We start from the raw sequence: 24,538 nt of genomic DNA on the forward strand, positions 1-24,538 counted from the left end.
TCAGGGAAATGCTTTGTTGCTGCCCACCAAAGATACCTTAGCAGATGGGAGTGGGGTGGGGAGGCACAGAGATTAGGGGGAAATACTCCCATATATTAAGGCAGGGGTACAAAATGAAGAAGAGGGACAGCTAGGTGATGCAGTGGATAGAGCACCAGCCCAGGATTCAGGAGGACCTGAATTCAAATCCAGCCTCAGACACTGACACCTACTAGCTGTGTGACCCTGGGCAAGTCACTTAACCCTCATTGCCCCACAAAACAAACAGACAAAAAAATGAAGGGAAAAATCAGCCAAATAGAGAAATTATAATTGCGATGCTTTTCTACATCATAAAAAAAATCTATGTTAATCAGAAATTTTTTAAAATGTATTTCACAGATATCCAACTATTCAGCATTCTTGATGGTGTCCAACCAGTGTGGTGTCTAGCACAGTACCTTGTACAGAGTGGACACTTAGTAAATGTTTGTCAAACTGAATTGAAAAAATGCATTATTATTTGATTACTAAACTGCTTAGGTACTTTTAGCAGTAGGAATGGGAGGCTTTTTCTTAAGTTCTACTTAACTATATTGGAAATGGGGTTTTTTCACACATTTCAAAATAGGCACCTCACAGAATCTTATATTATATATATGTATGTGTGTATATATGCACATATACACATACATGTGTATATGTATATACATCATATTAAAAAACTATTTGGGTGCAAGCCAATATACAGTCTATTAATACAGTCTTCACATAAAACTATCCCACCTCGGTGTTTTCAGAATGTTAGAAAAATTAAATTCTCATTGAAACTGACAAGAAAAAAAGAAAGAAACTGACAAGAAAAGCCCAATTGTTTCTTTGGTTTGCAGACCTCGCCGACCCCTCATTAATATTTAAAATAGTAGAATGTAAAATATTAGCACTATAAACTTCACATAGTCTCCTGATTTGTATCCATTTGTGCCATACCCTTACTTTAAAAAAAAAAAAAGTTCAACTTTGCTCTAGAAACTTTCTGAAAAGCTATAAGTGCACATTACCATATCTACCAGGAGGGTAGAAATACTCTTTGGGTGATAAAAACCCATGTACACAGTTTTCAATTTACTTCTCTCATGGCAGAGAGACTTGGATAAGAAAATAGGGGGGGCAGCTAGATGGTGCAGTGGATAGAGCACCAGCCCTGGAGTCAGGAGTACCTGAGTTCAAATCCAGCCTCAGACACTTAACACTTACTAGCTGTGTGACCCTGGGCAAGTCACTTAACCCCAATTGCCTCACTAAAAAAAAAAAACAAAACACCAAAAAAAAGAAAATAGGGATACATTTTCAGAAGTAACAAATGGGCCAATTCCATTTTCATCTGTACTAGTATAATTGTTCCTGCCTCTAAAACTCACTAAGAGAATAGGAAATAATTTATATTACATTGGGAAATCTATTGCCATTACGAACTTTGCACTATAGGAGATTTCTTGTGCACATTAAGAGACTCAAATCTAAACTGCCTGAAGTTCCATCTTCACCTAACCTGATCCAATTTCTAAAACTCCAGTGAGGCACTGTCCTTATCTTTATATCCCATTAAAATACTGATATTTGAACAATGATTAAAAAGATGGTGTGTTCTTCAACATAACAAAATTAGAACCATATTTTAATTGTGTCTATTTGATCTGATGAGTGGGGTCAGAAACAAAAGAAATTTTTCAAATCCCTCAGAATACATTCAAAGTTGTATTTAAATAAATCTGCATTTTCTGCCTTCTAACATAATTTTTCCTATCAAATTGCTAAAAAGGAAAGTTAAAATAAATACATGAAAATATATGTAATTTAGGGAAAACCAATCACCCTGAACTGGGCATGAAACTACAAACTAGCTTGTTTATTTGGTAGGAATGAAAACTAAAATGTTCCGTATTAAAAATCTGTATAATGTTCATCTTCTCCTGCTCATTTCAGATAAACAACTAGGTCTTGGGCCAAAGCAATAAATGGGAGCAGCCCCAAATAGACTGACTGCTGAAAACAAAAAATGTATGCTACCCTAAGTAAGGGTTTATTTTCCTGGAATTTTAAGAGAGAAAAAAAAACTTACTCAATACTTCTTGATCCTATATCTGTGGTTGTGTCCCTTAAAAAAAAAAAGGCAAGAAAGAATCACTTTTTTCTCCATCTCTGAAAGCAAACACGTTATCAAGGGGGGGAATTTTTTTTTCTGTTGACCTCAATGACCCCTTCTGATGTTCCTGAGAGTCTTTTTTGGCTTTATGAGTCCCATTTTATTCTCTTTTCAGAGAGGAACCAAGGTGTTGGAGAAACAGTGGGGTAGGGTGGAACACCACTGGAAATTCATTATTTAGGGTTTGGAACAACACAAATATTATGGGCCTTCATATACATATACATATATGTGTGTATATACACACATATACATAAATACATATACACACACATAGACAAAGTACATAGGCTGTTATCCATCAGCTCATCTCAGAGTGGACTAGAAGTAGAATTCAGTCAAAAATGACCCAAAAGTGGGTAGGGGTAGGGGAAGAAAATTCGAATCCCAGTCCTTCAAAAGCATTGAATTCTAGTCTCCAGTTTACATTGTCTCTATACTTTTCAATTTACCTCAGGAAATAAATGTTCAAACTAAAATGATTAAAGAGGAGATGCTCAGGTAAATATGTGAACAGGTCCACAATATTCACCTGCACAGAATGGGGGTGGATGGTGGGGGTGGAAAGGGTTTGTGAATCTTAAAATTGCCGAGGACTTAAAAGGACTTAACCCCTTATTTTAACACAAAAATACATTACTAATTTTGGTCAGTGATCACAGCTCAGGGAGCCCTTTCCACAAGGATCAGCTGGAGCTGGATGACTAAGCTGCTTTTCTCCATTAGTTGAATTTCAATGCTGAGACCAAATTATAAATGAGTGTTATTGACAAAGATCAGATCTCCTTGTGTCTGTTTAGAAGCTGGGCCACTGTTACTCTGACAATCTGCTTCAATGATGATTGCAGCTGTGTCATTTCGACTTAAGCCATCGCTTCTGTATGTTGCAGTTGGAGGGCAACCATTGGGCTCCGTACAGCCATTGATGTGGGTAAGTGACTGCATCTCTAGAGGGCAGCAGAGCTGATTCGCACAGGCTTTGGAGATGCAGGGTGAGCTACAGAGGAGCATCCAGTCCTGCTCCAAGGATTCCTTCTGGTCCACATATTCTGGCTGGATGGTTACATTGTGGATCCCCTGCATTATGGAAAATTTTCTCGCATTTTGAAATTGGCATCTTGGTAATCTTTGCCCTTTTGGTACTTGATGTGGAGAGTGGCAATGTTCTTCCCACTTACAAGTTCCCAGATGTGCACTTCATGTATGCTGCTAACTCCAGGCACATTGGATAACTTGCCCACTAAAAGAGAGAAGAGCAGATAGTATACAGATGAGTACCAAGAATCTGAGAATTTTATAAAGATAGCAAAGAATTCTGACCAACAAAACTAAAACACACATAGGGCCCATTTAAATATTCCTATCTTATACAACTTTCTCAGTTTAAATCAGCCCTTACCAGGTAAGAAAACTCTTACTACAAGAAAATTTATTGTGCTCCAAACAAATATCTCCCCCCTCTTATTTCCATAATATTTTAAGGTTTATAAAGTACTTAGTTCATAATAATGCCAAGAAATACATTATATAAGTATTAGTGTACCCATTAATATAGATGAAAAACTGAAGCTCAGAGAATTTCTTGACTGGTGGCCCAACTTTGCTCTGGATCAGTCATTAGGCATCGCAGCTTGGAATTTGAATCCAAACCCAGGTCTCTCTCTTCTGCCTCTAAGTCTAGTGTTCCTTCCTCTATAGCACCCCTTAGCAAGTATTAAATAATCTACTATGTTCTAGCTATTGTGTTAGGTACTAAAGATACTAATACAATTAATAAAATTATCCCTACTCACAGGAAAGCTTATATTCCAATGAGGAGACAATACTCATATAAGTATTATGGAATAAACATAAAGACAATAAGGGCAAATAAATACAAAGTGTTTAAATACAAGATGACAGAGAAAGGCTTTATGTAAGGTGGTGCTAGAGCTGTGCTCAAGTGACCTCTCTTTTTCTCTGAACTCCCATAACACTTAACGATGTTAACACCAATTTTTGGATGTCGTGATACCTTGCTGTATGCTGTTAACTGTTCTTATGCGCTTTCTTTTGCCTAACTAGATTGTAAGCCCTCAAAGGGCAGAACCATTCATTCATTCATTCACCCAAAAGCATTTATTAAGTGACTGCTATGTGTCAGGTACTCTGCTAGGTGATAGAAATACAATTGCAAAAAAATGAAACAGTCCTTGCCCGCTAGGGATTTACATTCTATTGCGGGGAAACAGCAAGTACACAGATGACTAAATGCAAAGTATATACAATGTAGATACAAAATGATTTTCTGGGAGGATATCAGCAAGTGGGGAGCTCAGGATAGATTTCCTGTAGAAGGCAGCACTTAAACTAAGCCTTAAAGGGAAACCAGAAGTTCAATGGGGTGACGGTGGGGTGGGGGTACATTTCAGGCATGGGGGACAATCTGTGCAGCAGTATGTGGATCACTCCCACAACACTAGGGCATAGTTGTGGCCATGCATAGTAGTAATAAAATAGCTGTATCTGATTGACTGCTAGTCTGTGAAGTAAAGTAACCCTAGGGTTTTTAGACCCCAACAGCTAGAGCTTATAATAAAATCCCTTTCCTAAGAAGTATCATAGCAAGGATTAAGGTAGAAAATTAATCAGTTCCACCAGAATAGGAGGCACCAATGGTTCTGGAAGCATCTATGCAGAGGGATAAGAGTTTTGGACAGGGTCAAAAGACCTAGGTACTTGTCCCAGCTTTGTCACTTGCCACAATTTTTGGGGGGTAGGGCAATGAGGGTTAAGTGACCTGCCCAGGGTCGTACAGGTAGTAATTGTCAAAGTGTCTGAGGACAAATTTGAATTCAGGTTCTCCTGAATCCAGGGCCTGTGCTTTAACCAGTGCGTCACCTAGTTGTCCCCCCAATTTTTGGGGGGGGCAATGAGGGTTAAGTGACTTGCCCAAGGTCACACAGCTAGTACATGTCAAGTGTCTGAGGCTGGATTTGAACTCAGGTCCTCCTGAATCCAGGGCCAGTGGTTTATCTATGGTGCCACTTAGCTGCCCCTTGCCACAAATTTTAAGCCTCAATTTTCTAATCCCTGCCCTGCCTACACCGGTTGTTGTGAGGATGAAATTAAACAAAGAACTGGCAAGAAGTTTGAAAGTTGTAAAGCTCTATTCAAACATAAGCTGTTATTGTTATTGCAATAACCTTTCTAAAGGGATGAAAAGTGTTACTTAGTTAAATTCTTGGGATAAAGACATACAATTTAGTAAAGTGCTTTATGCATTACAATGGCAGTGCCTACATACAGGGCAAATATCTATCTTGGAAAGGACATCAGTCAATAAAAATGTATGAAGTGTCTACCATGTTCCAAGCACTGTGGTAAGAACTAGGAATACAAAGGAAGGCAAAAGACCATCCCTTCCCTCAAGGACCCCACAATCTAATGGGTGAAACTACATACAAATAGATACACACACACATAAGCTATATACAGGAAAAATTGGAAATAATTGACAGAAGTCATGCCCTAGAATTAAGGGGGGGGTGTTCCCACAGAAGGTGGGATTTTATCTGGGACTTATAGGAAGTCTGGGAAGCCAGGAGGTGGAGAAAAGGAGGAAATGCCTCGAATCTAAAGATGGAGAGTCCTCAGACCTCCTAACCAAGAAAGCAGACTAGCCTTTATAAGCTCAGAGTCTCATAGTGGGACTCACGAGTTTCATCAGTTGGGCTACCAGTCAAATATTATTGTTATTAATACTATCTCCATCTTTTCTATGGGCATACATTTTGTATATAGATATGTGCCCATGTTGTCTCCCCAAAGGAATATAAGCTCCTTGAGGGCAGAAACTGTTTGTGTTTTTAAATCCCTCCTGCCTAGCATAGTGCCTGATACATAGTAAGGAAATGGGGAAGGAAAGGGAATAAGGATTTATATAATGCTTACTATATACCAAGCACTTGTCACAAATATTTTCTCATTAACACCTTATACAGGTAGGTAGTATTATTATCCCCAGACAAAGGTTAAGTGACTTGCCCAGGGTCACACAGCTAGTAAGTATCTGAGGACAGATTTGGACTCCTCCAATCTTTCTGATTCCAGACCTATTATCCTATCTGCTGTGCAAACTAGGGCTTAATAAATGTTGGTTACCTGACCAACTCAACATTAGAAACTGTATTGGTAAACAAAGCAATAATAAATCTTCATAAGCCAAACAGACAACATACACAATTACTACAACAATGTAAATGGAAAGAATAACCACAAAACAATCAATAGTGAATGCTGAAAATTCACAAACAAGCCTGATTCCGAAGAAGATATGAGAAGACATTCTCATCCCACCCATTTGAAGAACTGCAAGGTCCATGAGTGGGGTATATTTCATATATTTTCAGATTTTTTTAATGTATTAATCAGTTTTGCTTACTTTTTCCTTTTGTTCTTTAAAATAACATTTTTATGTGGAATGGCTCTCTGGGAAAAGGAAGGTGAGAGATACTGGGGAAAATTTTTTGTGATATAAAAAAGGCAAACCTTTAAAATTTATTTAGAAAATAATAAATCTATATAGGATATATTCCATTTTCTTATTCTCTGGCTGTTACAGTGTAGAAAATGGCATAATTACTTTCCTTGGCCAACATTTGGATTATTCCCACATAGTCATTTCATTAACATTTTAAAACAATAATATACTCATATTTTGAACTTAGATTTACACAGTCTATACCAAAGACAGAATTTAAATCTATGGAGTAGGCTAAGCAAAGAAACACCCATCAATCCAAAAAGAGGTCAGGAATGATCTGAATTTTAATCCAGCTATTCTCACTTGCTGTAATAGACTGGGTACCTTTGCCATACATAAAAATTCAACTAGCAAACATGCAGTAGCTAGAGCTTTTTAGACTATGAGCAGCAAGAGAGCAAAGGTTCTTGACAAAAATGGCATAGCAAATTAAAAGAAGCCATTTGGTCTATCTCAAAAGGGAGAATGGTCCGAGTGTCGGCTCTTGGAGTTCCACATTCTCAAAATTCATACATAACAGAAAAAAACTTTAAATTCTTACATATGAGGGTCACATAGCTAGAATACAAACACATGATTGACTTTCTATAACCCTAAAGTATTGAGGACATAAATAAAAAGTTTCTCCAGAAATAACACATTTATTATTATTTATGTCATTAAAATTGAGAGTGTAGCAGAGTGGATAGAAAGTTGGCCTTAAAGCCAGGAAGACTTGGGTTCATGTCTCACCTCACACTGGCTATGTGATCCTGGGCAAAATACTTAACATTGAAAGGCTTTAGGCAGCTAGGACCATACATTAGTAGGAAAGATGCCAATCTGCATTGGTATCAGGAATTTCCTGATCTGAGATATCAATGAAATTGTAAGTCTAGTTCACATGTCTGTCTCTGTCATTGAAATTACATTGATATGGGGCAGCTAGGTGGCACAGTGGATAGAGCATCAGCCCTAGATTCAGGAGGACCTGAGTTCAAATCCAGCCTCACTTAACATTTACTGGCTGTGTGACCCTGGGCAAGTCACTTAACCCCAATTGCCTCACCCCCCAAAAAAAATTACATTGATAAAGACAACACAGATTAAAACTAAACTCAACTTACCCAATTCGTCCAAATTGATGCCTTTGGGAACCATCTGTAGCAAAATGGATGCTGTCTCTTTGATAAGTGGAAAGGCAGATGACAAAATGATGATGACCATGATAATAGTGAGGCTTGGGTCAATGTAGCACTGCCAGTTACATGGAACATCTCCCTCCAGAGGAAGCACATAGAATATGATAGCAGCAATTACCACAACCACAGACCCCAGTGCATCTCCCATTACATGCAAAAGAACACCTATCAGGAAAAAAAAAATGTGAAAATCACAAAGGTGACATCAAGCCTATACAAGCCCATCAAGATTTCTGTACACATTACTTTGTGAGAAGAGTATGATGGCTCAGAAAGATAATACAACTAACAGTGTCATTATTCTTCAGAGACTTGTCAAGTGAACAAGCATTTACTATGCATTTCACCATACTAAGCTCTTGGGATAAAAAGCAAAGCAAAAAAAAAAAAAAATTACCCTTGCCTTCACAGAGTATACAGTCTAATGGGGGAGACAACATGCAAACAACTATGTACAAACATGCTATATACAGAATAAGTTGAAAATAATCAACAACAATAGAGGGAAAGCATTAGAATTAAGGGGGAATTGGGAAAGGTTTCTCCTATGGATTTTAGCTGGGATATGAAAGAAGCCAGAGAAGCCAAAAGGCAGAAATAAGGAAAGAGAAAATTCCATGCATGGGGTCCCACTACTGAAAATGCCTGGAGTCAAATGATGGAATGCCTAGTGCAAGGAACAGCAAGGAGGCTAGTGTTAAAGGAAGTAAAGAAATAAAGAAATAACCAAGTGACCAGCCTAGAACTCCAGAAGTTTGGAGAAGAGAAGGATGGTCAAAAAAAAAAAGCTAGCTAGCTGATAAACCTAGAAAAAGCATGAGATCTCTATTCTATCACGCCATCCTGTCTCCTCAAACCACCTTTTCTAGAATTCATTATAAGTAACCTAAGCGGATAAGTGAATTCTGCTATTTACTATCTTTTTGTTCTTGGGAAAGTGACTTAATTGCCTCAGTTACTTCACCTATAAAGTAAGGGGGCTCTAAACCTCTTACCCTGGTGCATATTTTCTTCGTGGTTTCCTATAGTTCACGATCGTAGAATTATAAGTGATGCCAACTATTTGGTTATTAAGACTTCTCATAATAGGTGCTTTAGTGATGAAATTAATAAATTATTTCCTTTGGACAACAGATCCCAAATCTTCCCCAAAATGTGGGTAAAGCCATGAGCAAACATGCAAAAGTAACTTATCTGTTGTACTACATGGAGAGGATTGATAATCTCTCTGTATAGCTTTTAAGAATAAAAATAATCCCAGCTCTATCTTGAGGAATGAGGGCAAGGACTTAAAAGCACTGATAGGCATCAGAAGGTAATTTACCCAAAATTCAAAGAATAACTGTCACATTTTCCATTAGTGACTTCTTCACTTCTAAAAGAGCTTTGTAGCTCATCAGTTCCTGTCTTGAGTCCAAAAAGATAACATAGACCTTTACTCTAGAATCATCGACTATCTCACAACATACAAAAACAAAAACAAAAACAAACTGAAGACCTAATCTTGATGCTCCCTCCACAAGACAGGCCAAAGCAATTTTATAAGAAAGCAGATGCTTATAACAAATAGACATAGTCAACAAGCAGGGGGAGGGAAAAATTCATTTCTGTGTTTTTTAATAGAAAGGTATGCATGGGTGCAAGGTGGGGGTGGGGGGGGGGAGAGGGGTAGAATATAGCAGATATGAAATATTGCCTGCTCTTACAGAAGAGGGTCACTGTCATATTGGCTTTCCCTTAATTCTTAATTCATGTTACAAGGAGAACTATCTCGAAGTGGGAATAATCTGTAAATGTAATATAAAAAACCGCCAATAAAACTTTTTCAAAAAGAAAAAGGACCCACTTTGTGTAGGATCACATCTCCTTGTATTCATCTGACACTCTTCATGTTACCTTAGCCATGTTTGTATTTTTTTCCTAATTGCTTCCTAAGTGTTGGCATTGTTCTTTTCAATTAGACTGCAAGCTCCTTGGGGGCAGGGACAATGTCTTATAATCATTTTACTTCTTTCCAATCACTGTGGCCAACACAGTGTTAAACATGTGGAAGATGCTCAATAAATATTTTTGCTTGATTTGCATTAGAATCCCTCCAGTGTTTAGATAGAGCATCCGGCCCTAGAGTCAAGAGTACCTGAGTTCAAATCTGACCTCAGACACTTGACACTTACTAGCTGTGTGACCCTGGGCAAGTCACCTAACCCCAATTGCCTCACTTAAAAAAAAATTAAGAAAACATTTTAGGGGGCAGCTAGGGTGGCTCAGTGGATAAAGTACCGACCCCTGGATTCAGGAGTACCTGAGTTCAAATCCGGCCTCAGACACTTGACACTTACTAGCTGTGTGACCCTGGGCAAGTCACTTAAACCCCCACTGCCTTGCAAAAAAAAAAAGAATCCTCCAATGAGGACTACTCTTGTCTCTACATCATGAGTATAGAGATCAGATTGAAATCCAAAGATTCAATTCAACCCTAGTGCTGACACTTACTACCTGTCTGACCTTTGGTAAGATGCAATTAATTTCTCTGGGCCTCATTTTCTTTATCAGTAAAATGAGGTGGTTGGACTATAAAGCTTTTTTTTTTTTTGGTGAGGGCAATTGGGGTTGACTTACCCAGGGTCACACAGCTAGTAAGTGTCAAGTGTCTGAGGGCCAAATTGAACTCAGGTCCTCCTGACTCCAGGGACCCACGGACTATATAATCTTAAAAGTCCTTATATCTACAGCCTATAAAAGTCCTGTATTCAGTTTTTGTGTAAAACTTCTGAGATACCATTCCATCTCCCCTAGATCATTCACAGCTCAGGGACTTAGAGCTAAAAGGGATCTTAGAATCGTAGAATTTCAGAGATGAAGGGACCTCAGAGACCATGAAGTCCAACCTATCCCTGATAAAGTGTTCCCCTTTACAACATGCCTAACAGGAAATTAGCCATTCCAAACCCTTATTTTTGCAATAAGGAAACTAAGGCTGATGGAGAGAATGAGATTTCCATGAGTTACAGAATTTAGATTTGTAAGGGACTTTTAAGGCCACCTCATCCAATCCATATCTGAAAAAGAAACCCTACTACAAGATACCCCAAACGAATAGTCATCTAACCTCTTCTTACTATGAGAGGAAATCTACTATCTCCTAAGGCAGATTAAATTTATAGATACCTATCTACTATTGTCATAAAACCTAAATTTGACTCTCAGAAACTTCCTTTCCCCATTGCTTTTTTCCCCAACCACTTAATTTTTAAACTAAACTCACTGAACACTTGTTATATCTGGAACACTGCTATGCTGTACTGTTTGACCCCTGTATAGTTGGGAGGTTTGTAATGTCTATAGCAACAAACTCAATGACAAACTGTTTTATAGAGTCGGATTCGTTGGTAGAGTTCAATAAAAATCCATCATTTGGAAGATGACATAAGCCACATGGTTAGTCACAATGCTGCTAAGTATTTCAAAGATGGAATCTTCAGAATTCTTTTTATTATCCCAGTTGCTATCAATGAAAAAAAAGGAATAGCCATCATGAATCATGAATTACCATCAGGTAATACTCCTGAACTTTGATATGATTCTCTGCTCTGATTGGTTTTCTAGCATTTGAGAAATTCATGCATTTTGTTGAACTTGTTGATGAAATAGGAGAGTCTTTCAGGTCAGCAAGGCAAACCTATCACTTGGTGCATTTTATGGAGTTCAAAAAGTACTCCTGGGGTCAGAATAAAGCAAAGAAGAAGGAGAAACATTAAGATAAAGAGGAGGGGACAGCTAGGGTGGCACAGTGGATAAAGCACTGGCCCTGGATTCAGGAGAACCTGAGTTCAAATCCGGCCTCAGACACTTGACACTAGCTTGCGTGACCCTGGCAAGTCACTTAACCCTCATTGCCCTGCCAAAAAAAATATATATATATATATATATATATATATATATATATATATATATACATATATATAGAGAGAGAGAGAGAGAGAGAGAGAGAAAGAAAAAGAGAGAGAAAGAGAGGAAATGATTTTCCAAAAGACATGAAATGTGTTTAAGTTCCATCTGGTCACAGACTAGAAGATGGCAAATATTTATTTCCGATAAAAATATTCATTGTCTTCTTCAGACTCAACTTCCTACCTCTTACCCTGACTGACCCTACAAATCAAATAACAGAATGGTGCAGTACAAAAAGTACTGGATTTGGAGTCAAAGGACCTAGGTTCAAATCCCAGCTCTGCTCCTTGCTACCTGTGTGCTATTTAGTAAGTTATTTAACTTCTTGCCCTGTTTTCTCATCTATAAATAGAGACCTTTGAAGTATAAGGTCTCTTCCAGCTCTAAAACTAAGATCCCATGAATCACGACCTAGGTCCCCTGTCACAAATCTTGGGATTTCGATTTCCCTGTAGACTCAAGTTAGAGAAGAAGATGGAGTCTGAGAGATGTGGGATTTGCTCCAACAACAATCTCTGATTTCAATTAGAATTAGGATTATGGAGACAGCAGTGAAAATGAGAGAAGAAACAGCATTTTATAAACAGGATGCTCTGTGAGACACTTCCACAGCTCTGGGGTCACAATGTTGTCTTTAAAATAGCTGCTTACATGATGAAAACTTAACAGTACTACAGACTGTGTGCAGTGTGGGAAAAGGGAGGGAGGGAAGGAAAAGTAGGCACCTCAGGCATGAGCCTACAGCATACAGGTGTACTCTTACAGAAACAGCATCAGACTGGCTCTGATTCTGTCTCTACCACTTATCTAACTGTGCAACCTTTGGGAAGTCAATCAAGCTCTTTTAGGCCTCAGTTTACTCCTCTGGAAAATGAGGGGGCTGGATTAGATCATCTCTAAAATTCATTTCAAATCTAATGAATTCCATGTGTTTGTCTAGGCTCTATCCTTTAACATGTCCCTAAGAAAGGCTGAAGAGATGCTCACATGCAACAGTATTGGCAAGGTACAAACAACAATAGCTGTGCTCTTTAATTCAACATGTTCAGTACGAAGGTCACTGACAATACAGAAAAAAAAAAAGGCTTGCATTGCTTGTTTTACTAACAAGTCATCAAACTGGGGCAGCTAGGTGGTGCAGTGGATAAAGCACCAGCCCTGGATTCGGGAGGACCTGAGTTCAAATCCGACCTCAGACACGTTACACTTACTTAGCTGTGTGACTCTAGGCAAGTCACTTAAACCCCAACTGCCTCACCACAAAAACCCCCAAAAAACAGACAAGTCATCATAGGTACAACCCCATCCCATAGTCTCAGGTAATTGCTTAATTGAATTTTTGACTAAATATTATCAAGTTCTCTTAAGTTTCCCTATTTTTTTCCTTGATTTACCAACTTTATTCCGTTCAATAGGCATTGATTAAACACTTATTGGTGTTTGAAAGCATCAGTGGTATAATGGGTAGAATGATGGATCTCATGTCAGGAAGATAAGTTTGAATCCTGCCTCAGACTTTTATTGGCTGGGTGACCTTGGTTAAGTAATTTAATCTGTTTCAGTTTTCTCAGCTGTATAATAGAAATAATCATAGCACCTATCTCCTAGGGTTGTTGTAATGACATACAAATGATATATCAAATGATATAAAATGTGCAGAGTGTTTTGTACCCTTTAAAACATAGAAATGCTAGCTGTTATGTGTAAAAGACTGTTAGCTGATAGGCAGTTGATAAATATTGGGGGGGGTGGGCAATGAGGGTTAAATGACCTGCCCAGGGTCACACAGGTAGTAAGTGTCAAGTGTCTGAGGCTGGATTTGAACTCAGGTCCTCCCGAATCTAGGGATGGTGTTTCATCCACTGTGCCACCTAGCTGCCCCTCAATAAATATTTATTAACTGTTTACTATGTGTCAGGGGCTGTCCTAAATTCTAGGGGATACCAGACATGATCCCTGCCCTCTAAGGGCTCACACTCTAATGGAGGAAGACAACGGAGAAAGCAAGCATGTATATAAAAGATATGTACAGGGGCAATTGAAGGTAACTTCCAAGTGAAGGCATTATTGGCAGAGAGAGCTTGGGAAGGCCAGCTGAAGTTAGCAGGACTTGAGATGAGTCTTGGAGCCAAGGAGGGTGGAGATTAGGAGGGAAAGTGGAAGCAGGATATGAAGGATAGTAAGTGAAAATGCCTGCAAGTAAGGAGATGAAGGAACAAAAAGAAAGAAGGCCAGGTGATAGGATGTGTGGTTTGTAAGTGAAGCATCTGGATCCATGATTTCATTGATGCAGGGAATTCCCAAGAAGAAAACTTCCTCAACCAGTATACATCTGCAGAAGTCTTAGTGTTGCCTGGGGTACGAGAGGTTAAATGACTTACTCAGAGACACACAGTGTCAGTGGTGGGATTTGAACCCAATTCTATCTGCCTCTGGGGCCAGCTCCCTATCCACTATACATACTATCTCATTATTGGGAATTGTTGTTCAGTCATTTTTCAGTTGTGTCCAACTCTTCATGACCCTGTTTGAGGTTTTCTTGGCCAAAGATACTGGAATGGCTTGACATTTTCTTCTCCAGCTGGTATTACAGATGAGGGAACATGAGGTAAACAGGGTTAAGTGATTTGCCCAGGGTTACCGGCTAATATGTCTGAGGGCAGATTTGAACACAAGGAAGAGTCTTCCTGACTCCAGGCCCAGCACTCTATCCACTACACCACCTAGAGGCCTTACTAGGAATACAAAGATAAAATGAAACCTTTCCATTCCGCTGGTATTCTTGTATCCAACTGGAATTGTATCAAGTGCATCATTATCACCTCCAAGCTCCTTTCCCCACATCTGTAACTTTAGGGATTATAATAGATCCTCCTACTGATTTTATGATGGAAAAGAAAATGAAGTCGCTGAAGGAAAATAACCAGAAAAGGTTTAAGTACTGTGTTCCTGGTCTCAGTGTGAAGCTACTTAAATAAATGCAAGTCTAATTAATTGGAGGGGTGAGGGGGGAAGGAAAGGGGGATAATTTATATCACAGAAGGATTCTCCACAAGACTCTTTCTAATAGTGAGTTCCCTAACCATACTGAATAAATGGTTTTCTTTTTCAAAAATCATGTAATATAGTTATCTGCTCATATGTTTGTAGGCTCCAGTGTCCAGGATCAAATGAGAAAAGATTTGTTGAGCACTTTTAGCACAGTGCCTGGCACATGGTAGGCAGTTAATGTTATTCCTTTCCATTCCCCAACTAGTAGCACACAAAGTCCATGAGGAGAGGGATGTATCTTTTATCTTTTTATACCAAGACCCAGAACTTTGCACATAGTAGGCACTAATAAATAATTATTGCATAGGGGAAAATAATCGGGGGAAATTATCAATGCTACAGGAAAGGAGTTGGGGGAAGGTTTTCTTTCATAGTAGCTCATGAAGGTTTTACTCCAGTGTTTTTCAAACCATCGAAAGTTTTATCTTTTTTCTTTTCCTTTTGTTGTTGTGTTTTTTTTTTTAAAGACTGGATCTCCCTATCTTATCCAGGCAGCAGCCACTCATGGGCCAGTACTAATCAGCATGAAAACTTTGACCTGATCCATTTCCAACTTGGGCTGGTTCACCACCCCCTAGGAAGGAAGCCTTGTGCTCCTCCCCTACCAAAAAAAAAAAAATCCTGGGAGTCACATACTATAGAAACTACCCTGGGTAGGGGTCTGTCTCATTCACTTCAAAGGATTAACCTGAGATTGCTAAGTTGTTGAAAGATATTCGCTTCCAATATATCAATAGAGTTAGTCCAGCCCCTACACACACACACACACACACACACACACTTTAGAGATGAGGAATCAGAGGCACAGAATGATTAAGTGACCTTGCACAAGATCAATACAGGTAGTAAGTGACAGAAGCAGAATTATAACCCAGGTCCTCTGACTCTAATCCAGTAGTCTTTCCACGTAAACCACAATGCTTCTATGATTCTACCAAAAATAAACTCTATAGGGATAGGATTAGGGAAAATTGGGAGGGAGCAAAAATTAAGAAGAGTAATTAATTAGCAAATGTGTTCATCTATGGAATATCATCAGTATCACTCTAATATAGACCAATAAAAGTCATTAGCAACCAGTCTTTCCCTCTAGAAATGCAATGAGTAGTAAAGAAATTAAGGAATATAATTTGAATACTTTCAAACTTCTCTGCTCATGAAAACAAACGGAAATTAAGAACAATGGTATAAGTATGCATTGCCAAAAAGACTGTATTTTGGATTATTTTTTCCCATTAAGGATCTTAAGAGAACATACCTCTGATATTCAGGGCTTCAGATTTTTTCTCTTTTTTTATAGTAACCTCTTGAGGTTCATTCTGGGTATTCGCTGAATCACCTGCATTCAAAGAAGAAACCTTGTAGTGTGTATAGATTCTACAAACAAAAGAAACCAAGGGACTCAAAACAATTTTTAAACCCTTATCAGATCAGCAGGTCCTCCTTATCCTCTATACACAGATGCACCCACGTAGGCACAAAAAGCCTCCCTTCACTACAAACAGAACAGTGCTGGTCGCCTTGAATAAGCCGGGCTGTGGACTTTGGTCACTTCTTCCATTCAAGTTCAAACCAATTCAAATAAAGCACTGGCCATAAAAGAGCCACCTCCTCCCTTGCCCCAACCCCTGAGGAAGGAGGGAAGAAAAGATCATTCTGATAAAGTACATGAAAATATAACGGAGAGCTATTGTTTCAAATTTTGAGTGTGGTGAGCGATAGAGAAGGAGAATAAAACCAATGACAAAAATGTGAAATAAAGCCCCCCCAAATTGACTTGAGGGCATATGGAAGAGCCAAGAAATGAATGAGGAGTAAAGAAAGAAGGGCTGAATGGGAAGGAGAAAAGAAAGGTAAGCTATCCGGAGGATGCAACTGAAAGGCACCTGCTTCACTGGGCTGCAGAGTCGCGGCTTTCTCCTCCTTAGGAGGGGCTAGAGCCCACCCTGAGAGTTAGGCCGAATCCGAACCCGGTACTACGGCGGATGGCACGGACGTGCTAACTGCGGACCAGGGGTGCTGAAGGATCTCTTTTGCTGCTACTCAGACCGTCGCCGGCGGGCGGCCACGGCAGAAGAACCAGGAGGAACAATCCTGGAAGATGAGCAAGCCCACCACGTTGACCGCCAGCCCCAGGGCCCCAACGATGAGCACCAGCTTTGGATCATCTATACGCTCCGGTCCGAGCCAGGCGCAGGATGGCCTCCACGAAAATGGTGAAGCAGAGGGCGGTGATGAAGACCGCGTTGCTCAACGCCCCCACCACCTCGGCTCGCCTGTAGCCGTAAGTGGCCCGGGCACCTCGGGTGGGGGCGGCGAGCGATAAATCCGGCGCTGATCCACGCAGAGCGAGATCAGATCGGACAGCATGTTTGAAAGAGTCGGAGACCAGGGCGATGGAATTGCCCAGGTAGCCAGACACAGCAGCTCGGCCACGAAGAAGAACCAGTGGTGAGGCACCAGCATGAAGAATAACCTGCACGTCTTGCCTGAGTAGCGCCCCATCTCCGCTGAAGCCCTGGGGAGCGGAGGATGATCGTTGACCTTCTAGCAGCAGCTGGCCCTCAATTGTGTTCGGCATGCCCACAGCAGCTGGGGACTCCTGCGGCGCACAGCGCAGCGCAGCCTTTTGGAGAGGGGCGCGCTGAGTGTGCACCAGCCGGGGTGGCGAGTGGGGTGCGCGGAGGGCCTCTGCAACAAGTGTGACCGCGGACCTAGACTGTCTATGAAACAGCCTTGGATACCCAGCTCTTGGGCCCTTTGGCTTTTTTATAAGGCAGAGAAGAGCGCCCCTAGCCTCCAAACGTGCAGAGTTTCAAGGAGTGGCAACAGCGCCTGCTGTAATCAGAACACCGCCCTCCCTCTACCCTTTAGCCCTTTTAACGTGACAGTGATGAGGAAACTGAAGCTCAGAGCAGTTATGCCTAACTATACCTGGCCCATGATCCAAATAGTTAGTGTTAGAGGCAGAATATGAACCCTGAAATCCACTAAGGGCTCCAACTCCTTACTCTTTCTACTGCACTGCTGTGCCTCTTAAGCCATGACAGGAAGAACAGAAGAAAGAGAAAGAAAAGGAGGGAGGGGGGGGGGGAGCAGAGAGACACAGAGAGAGGCAGAGAAGGAAAAGCAAACAAGTGGGACAGCTCTGAAAGTTATATCTTGAATTTATTATTATTGTTGTATGTTAAAGGAAAAGCAAGCTGCATTATAATAGATGTTAATAGATTCATGTACAATCCTCTTTTATATTCTACTTTGTATGTAGAAGTGCTCATTTGACTTGGTAGTTCAGTTTAGAAATAAAATTTCTTTAAAGATGTGTCCCTAACACAATGACACATTACACCATTACATGTAAGAATTAATGAACTTCCTCCTGGGACAGTGAATTTTCCATCATGAAAGTCATTAATTGGAGGCTGGTGACCAATTATGTTAGAATATTTTTAAGGGAACTACTGCAGGGTATGGGTTAGAATAAATGATGGGGTTTTTTTTAGAATAAATGAGTTTTGAGTTCTTTCCACCTCTGAGATTCTATGAACTCTTTGAAATAAAAAATGTCTCAGAGGTTGATAATAGGCTTAGAGAAAAGATAGAATATGTGTGTACAAAAACTGCCATTGAACAGTTGACCACCAAATGTAAAGAAGAGGATTATATCAGAAACAGCACACCCTCCCTGCCTCCCACCTCCTATTTGTTCATTCCTCACCAACTCAAAATATTTAGTATATGATTAACATTTTAATAATCAAGTCAATAGCAGCAAGAGATGGGATGCTTTTTGTAGCTTACTTGATACAACTGACATTTATCATTGCTAATTGGACTTCTGTGTGACTAAGCACTAGAAGAAAAGCACAAGATCAGCAGACCTAGATCACGTGAACATTGCTTAGTCACTCACCCTAGGTGCAGATGGCAAGACTTGTGTCAGAGACTAGGGCTGGGATCACAGGAAAGCCATATGCAAAGAAAAAGGGGTCTCCAGGTTTCTTAGGTGCCTTTAGGCTAGGATTGTACAGTACAGTTTCCCCCTAGGAGAAGAGAGATCATGACTTCTGCGTCCTTGACACTCATTTATTTTTTCTAACAATCAATAATAAATATAACTCAACAAGTTGTCTAATATCTTCTTAGAAGCCTGGGTAAGTGGCACTAGAGTGAAGGGGAATGCTAAAAGGCAGAATTAGTTTGTAATTTGCCTAGAATCCCTGAATGTTTTAATATGGTTTCATTGATTTAATTAATTCTTATCAATAAGATTAGTTATCATTAATTGAGCATTCATTTGTATAAGTAGGATAAAGAAAATGTTTACATTACAGAAGTTCAGACCTGTACCTCCAACTATGGGACAGACATTTATTTTTTCTTTGGCTGCCCCATGGGCACTTTTAAATCACTATGACCAAAACTGAGGCTTATAATCTTTCCCTCTAAACATCCTTTGCAACTGACTGTTCCTATCAGTAGCACAATCAGTCAAGCGTCTCCTGTGTTCAAAACCTTTGGGTTATCTTTGACTCTTTCTTCTCCATCACTTCTCAGATCTAATCAGCTATCACGTCCTATTAATCCTACCTCTGAAAATCTCTCACAGTCCTCTTTTTCAACAGCCACCACCCTAGCACAGGACCTGTATGTATCATATCCCCCAATAACCAATAAGTTCCATGAAGACATTCTCCCAGTGTCTGTATTGTAAATATTTCATGTTTGTGTATTTGAACTGAATTGAAATTTTTCTTCTACTTTGAGAAAAACCGATTTCAAAGTCTAGATTTTTGAAACAGGTAAACTAGGGTGGGAGAAGTGGATAATTTTTCACTTTAACAAAGAAACAGCCAAATCTTAGCTTTTTGGGAGGGAGGGGTGAAGCAATTGGGGTTAAGTGACTTGCCCAGGGTCACACAGCTAATAAGTGTCAAGTGTCAGAGGTCAAATTTGAACTCAGGTCCTCCTTACTCCAGGGCCAGTGCTCTATCCACTGTGCTACCTAGCTTTGCCCCCCAATCTTAACTTTTTTTTAAAAAAAATTAGTGGTTTTAAGAAACCCACAATTTTCATAATGATGCTAGATGAATCTTGTTCAAGCCCTGTTTATCTCCAAAACAGATTATTATAATAGCTGCCTAATGGCCCCTCCATACCTCAAGCCTCTATCCTTTTTAATCCATCCTTCACACAGCTGCCCAATAATCTTCTTTTTTTCGTTTTCGTTTTTGTTTTTTTTGCAGGGCAATGAGGGTTAAGGGACTTGCCCAAAGTCACATGGCTAGTAAGTGTCAAGTGGCTGAGGTCAGATTTGAACTCAGGTCCTCCTGAATCCAGGGCTGGTGCTTTATCCACTAAGCCACCTAGCTGTCCCCAAATAATCTTCTTAAGCACAGGTCTGACAGTAGGTTTGCCTTCCAGATATCCCCCTCTTGTTCAAAAACCTTCCATGGCTCCATATTTCCTCTAAGGAAAAAAATACCAACTACTTAACATATAAGGCTCTCTACAATCTGGCTCCACATTACCATTCTAGTCCTACTTCACATTATTTCCCTTCACAAATTCTATATTCCAGCCAAACTTTGTGACTAGTTGTTCCCTGAACCTGACATAGCTGGCATATACTCCCTCCTGATCTTTGCCTCTCAATACTCTTTTCTTCCTCAACTCAGGTGACGACTCCTCTATACTCTGTCCTTATTTTCACAACTGAAAGTAGTCTTTGCCTCCTCCTCTTCTGGAGTTCTTGTCTGAACCTCTCCTTTTCCTTCCTCTTCCTTCATAGCTTTCATCATATTTATTTGTGTACATGCTTATCCCCTCTAGGAAAATCTAACTTCTTTGAAGGAAGGGACCATCATATTTAATCTTTGTATTCCCAGCACTTGCACAGTATCTTTTTTTTTTTTTAATGGGGCAATGGGGTTAAGTGACTTGCCTAGGGTCACACAGCCAGTAAGTGTCAAGTGTCTGGGGCCGGATTTGAACTCAGGAACTCCTGAATCCAGGGCCAGTGCTTTATCCACTGTGCCACCTAGCTGCCCCCACTTGCACAGTATCTTATAAGTCAACAAGCATTTATTAAGTGCTTACTAGATGGAGGCACTGTGCTAAGTGCTGGAGATACAAGAGATTTGAAAGGGATTTTTTTCTTTATGGGGCAATGAGGGTTAAGTGACTTGCACAGGGTCACACAGCTAGTAAATGTCAAGTGTCCGAAGCCAGACTTTAACTCAGGTCCTCCTGAATCTAGGTCCTGGTGCTTTATCCACTGCACAACCTAACTGCCCCCTGAAAGGGATTTGAAATTTTTTCCACAATTATATGTAAAGATATGTTTATCATTCATTTTTACAAGATTTGGGGGGGGGGAGGGTGTGGAATAGTCCCTGTCATAAAGGAGCTTACATTCTAATGGGGAGAACAATATGTAAATAATTAGGTGTGCAAACAAGATAAATTCAAAGTTGTTGAAAGACATTCAGAGAAGGGAAGTCATTAGCAGGCAACTAGACTGGGAAAGGCTTACTGGAGAAGGTAGAATTTGAAGTGAGTCTGGAAGGAAGTTAAGAAAATTAAGAGGCAAAGGGAAGAGGGAAGAATATTCCAGTAATGGGGGAGAGTTTGTATAAAGGGATAGGGACAGGAGATGGAGAGTCGTGTTCAAGGAAATACAAGAAGGCCAATGTTGCTGAAACAGTGTGTAGAGGAAAGTAAAGTCATAAAAAACCTGGAAAGGAAGGAATTGGGTTATGAAGATCAAAAAAAGTAGCCTATATTTGATCCTAGAAGTAATGGAGAGCCACTGAAGGTCATTGAGCAGGAGAGTAACATGATCCAATCTATACTTTAGAAAAAAATCACCTTGCCAGCAGAGTGGAAAATGGATGGGAATTAGGAAAGACTTAAGATAGGAAGACTAGTTAAAAGGCTATTGCAATAGTATAGGCAAAAAAAAAAAAAATGTGTGTGTGCGTGTGTGTGCGTGTGTGTGTGTGTGTGTGCGTGTGTGTGTGTGTGTGTGTGTGTGTGTGTGTGTGTGTGTGTGTGTGTGTGTGTGTGTATTATAAGCAAAGTATGGTTAATGCCTGTATTAGGGTGGTGAGTTGAAAGAAGATATGAAAAGTTGGGAATCGATTGTATATTTTGGGTGAGTGTAAGGAGTTGAGGATGATACAGGTTCTAAACTTGGGTGACAGGAAGATATGGTGCTACCCTGGGCAATTATAAGAAAGTTGGGGAGAGGATAGTATTTTGGGAAAAATATAATGTTCTGTTTTATACATGTATTTGGTATGTCTATACAGCATCCAATTTGAGACATCCACTAGACATTCACTGGATAAATGTTTGCTTAATGTATGAAAAAGATGTATGGTAGCTATAAGCAGGACTCATGAGAGAAAGAGCCTGACAGATATCACAATCACATGTATAAATAGAAAGGGAGATGAGTCATTTTTGGAACAAGAATGAAGAATAACCAATGGAGAGTTGAGGGTTTGCACTGGTAGTCACAAAATCCTAGAAAAAAACAGAAGGCTTCCAATACCTTTGGATAGAACCTATATGAAAGGGAAATATGAATGAAAATTATATATGAAAAGACATTCATGGGTTGCATTTTGCCTCTGTCGAGGGGAGTACTCATATTAAGGAAATAATTGAAATACTGAATCAATCCATTAGCAAGCATTTGTTAGATGCCTACTATGTGCTAGGCACCATGTGAAGCACTAGAATTACAAAGATAAAATATCATGGTCCTTTGTCCTCAAAGAGTTTACATTCTAGTAGGAAGGATACAACATGCACACATTTAAATTCACACAAAATAGATTGGTTAGTTGTCCTTTGTTCTCAAAGAAGTCCAAAATGATGTCACTATGTTGGGGTCAAGGTGCAGTATGTCCAACTATGATTGATTAGACCAATATGAGCTTAAAAGGCTCTACCACAGGTCAAACACAAATAGTTCATATTGAGCATTTAGAGTGGAGATGTCTCTAAAAAATAGATACAAAGTGAATACAAGGTAATTTGGGAAAACACTCTAAGATGGAGATCATGAAAAGTTTCATGTAGGAGGTATTGTTTGTCCTTCATTTTCAAGAAAACCAATAAAAATCAAGGGGTAATGTCTTAACTCTTATATAATTTAAATTGGTTTTGTTTTGTTTTGTTTTTTAGTGAGGCAATTTGGGGTTAAGTGACTTGCCCAGGGTCACACAGCTAGTAAGTGTTAAGTGTCTGAGGCCGGATTTGAACTCAGGTCCTCCTGACTCCAGGGCCGGTGCTCTATCCACTGCGCCATCTAGCTGCCCCTATAATTTAAATTTAAGTGAGTTAGAGATGCACAAAGTCATCAAACTCACTCTCTCTTCCAGAGTCATTAGAGTCCAGTGGCAAGACAAAGTCAAGACAACTGGCCCGGGATACAGTGGATGACTTTGGCATCTTTGATATCTGACCAAGCTCTAAGCACTCCATAGCACCTGCTTCAACCACCTTTATGACCATGGAACAAATTGTTCTCATTCACCCATTCTGTTGTGGGGAAGTCTTCACATGCTTGGGGTAGAACACCCCCTAATTCACTGACAGGTTTGAGGCCCATTGGTAACACTCAACTTGATTCAGCCTGTTTGCCAAGATGATTTACTAGGGAGCAGCTGCTGTGCATGTTACAACTTCTTTGGAGGGGGGCGGTGTCAATGAGGATTAAGTGGACTTGCCTAGGGTCACACAGCTAGTGTCAAGTGTCTGAGGCTGGATTTGAACTCAGGTCCTCCTGAATCCAGAGCCGGTGTTTTATCCACTGCGCCAACTAGCAGTCTCACGCTATAACTTCTTGGGAGCCATAGATGAAAGCTGAGTGCCAGGTAGACACCAAAGGTGGATGAGCAGGCCTGAAAGGGCTTGGCAAGCCCTAACACCAGAGGTTCTAGTTCTCCTTGAACAGCCCATGCATTGCCTGACCCTTGAAGGAACATGAGGAATTTTTAGAGGTGGGGAGGAAATACATTCCAAACAAGGGCTAGGGGCTGTTGTTCCCCATTTTCCTAAATAAATGAACTTAGAATCAAGTTGGCTTTAGCAAATAATGACTGAAACCCAAGTCCCTTGATTCTCCACTTCATTATCCCATGAAGTGAAAATGTTAAGAACTACTGCAAATGAGAGGCATCCTGTTGTAATAGATGGAATGCTGGACAGGAAGACCTTAGTTCAAATCCTCCCTCAAACACTTATCAGCTAGGCAATGCTAAACAAGTTACTTGTCTGAACCTCAGTTTCCTCATCTGTAAAAGAAGGGGATTGGAATCCATGACTTCCATGCAGCTCTAAATCTATGATCCTAAGTGCCTATGAAATGCATGATCCAGGAAGAACAGAATAAAATATACTTGGAATTCTCAAGCAACTCAATGGAAAATGTCATGAATTTTTGCTAAGAGGATGAAGGGGATGGAATGTTTGACGTATAAGAAGGTGTCATTTTCCAAAAGCACTTGGTCATTATGGTTGCAGTCCCCCTCGATGCAAGTAGCTATGGCCCTATTAGAAAAATCCAATTAAGCCAGTGCCATCACGTGGTAATGTGCATAGTGGAAGGAGGGTAGTTACAATTATTAGCAT

At 40.0% G+C, this 24,538-nt stretch overlaps 2 protein-coding genes across 2 annotated transcripts in view; both read right to left on the minus strand.

The window, feature by feature from the left end:
• Positions 1 to 260: 260 nt before the first annotated feature.
• Positions 261 to 24,538, minus strand: part of LOC122725612 (zinc transporter 10-like) — a 47,874-nt gene continuing 23,596 nt past the window's right edge. The window contains 4 exon segments of the mRNA XM_043962812.1: positions 261 to 3,268; positions 3,271 to 3,425; positions 7,817 to 8,056; positions 16,152 to 16,232. Of these exon segments, the coding sequence (XP_043818747.1) occupies positions 2,936 to 3,268; positions 3,271 to 3,425; positions 7,817 to 8,056; positions 16,152 to 16,232 (809 nt within the window). The 3' untranslated portion in view covers positions 261 to 2,935.
• LOC122725613 (zinc transporter 10-like) lies at positions 16,938 to 17,698 on the minus strand. The gene has a single exon (XM_043962813.1). It carries the CDS (start codon positions 17,396 to 17,398, stop codon positions 17,144 to 17,146), a length of 255 nt encoding a protein of 84 aa, XP_043818748.1. The 5' UTR covers positions 17,399 to 17,698; the 3' UTR covers positions 16,938 to 17,143.

The sequence above is a fragment of the Dromiciops gliroides genome, chromosome 4 (assembly GCF_019393635.1).
Source record: "Dromiciops gliroides isolate mDroGli1 chromosome 4, mDroGli1.pri, whole genome shotgun sequence".
Classification (NCBI taxonomy): Eukaryota; Metazoa; Chordata; class Mammalia; order Microbiotheria; family Microbiotheriidae; genus Dromiciops; species Dromiciops gliroides.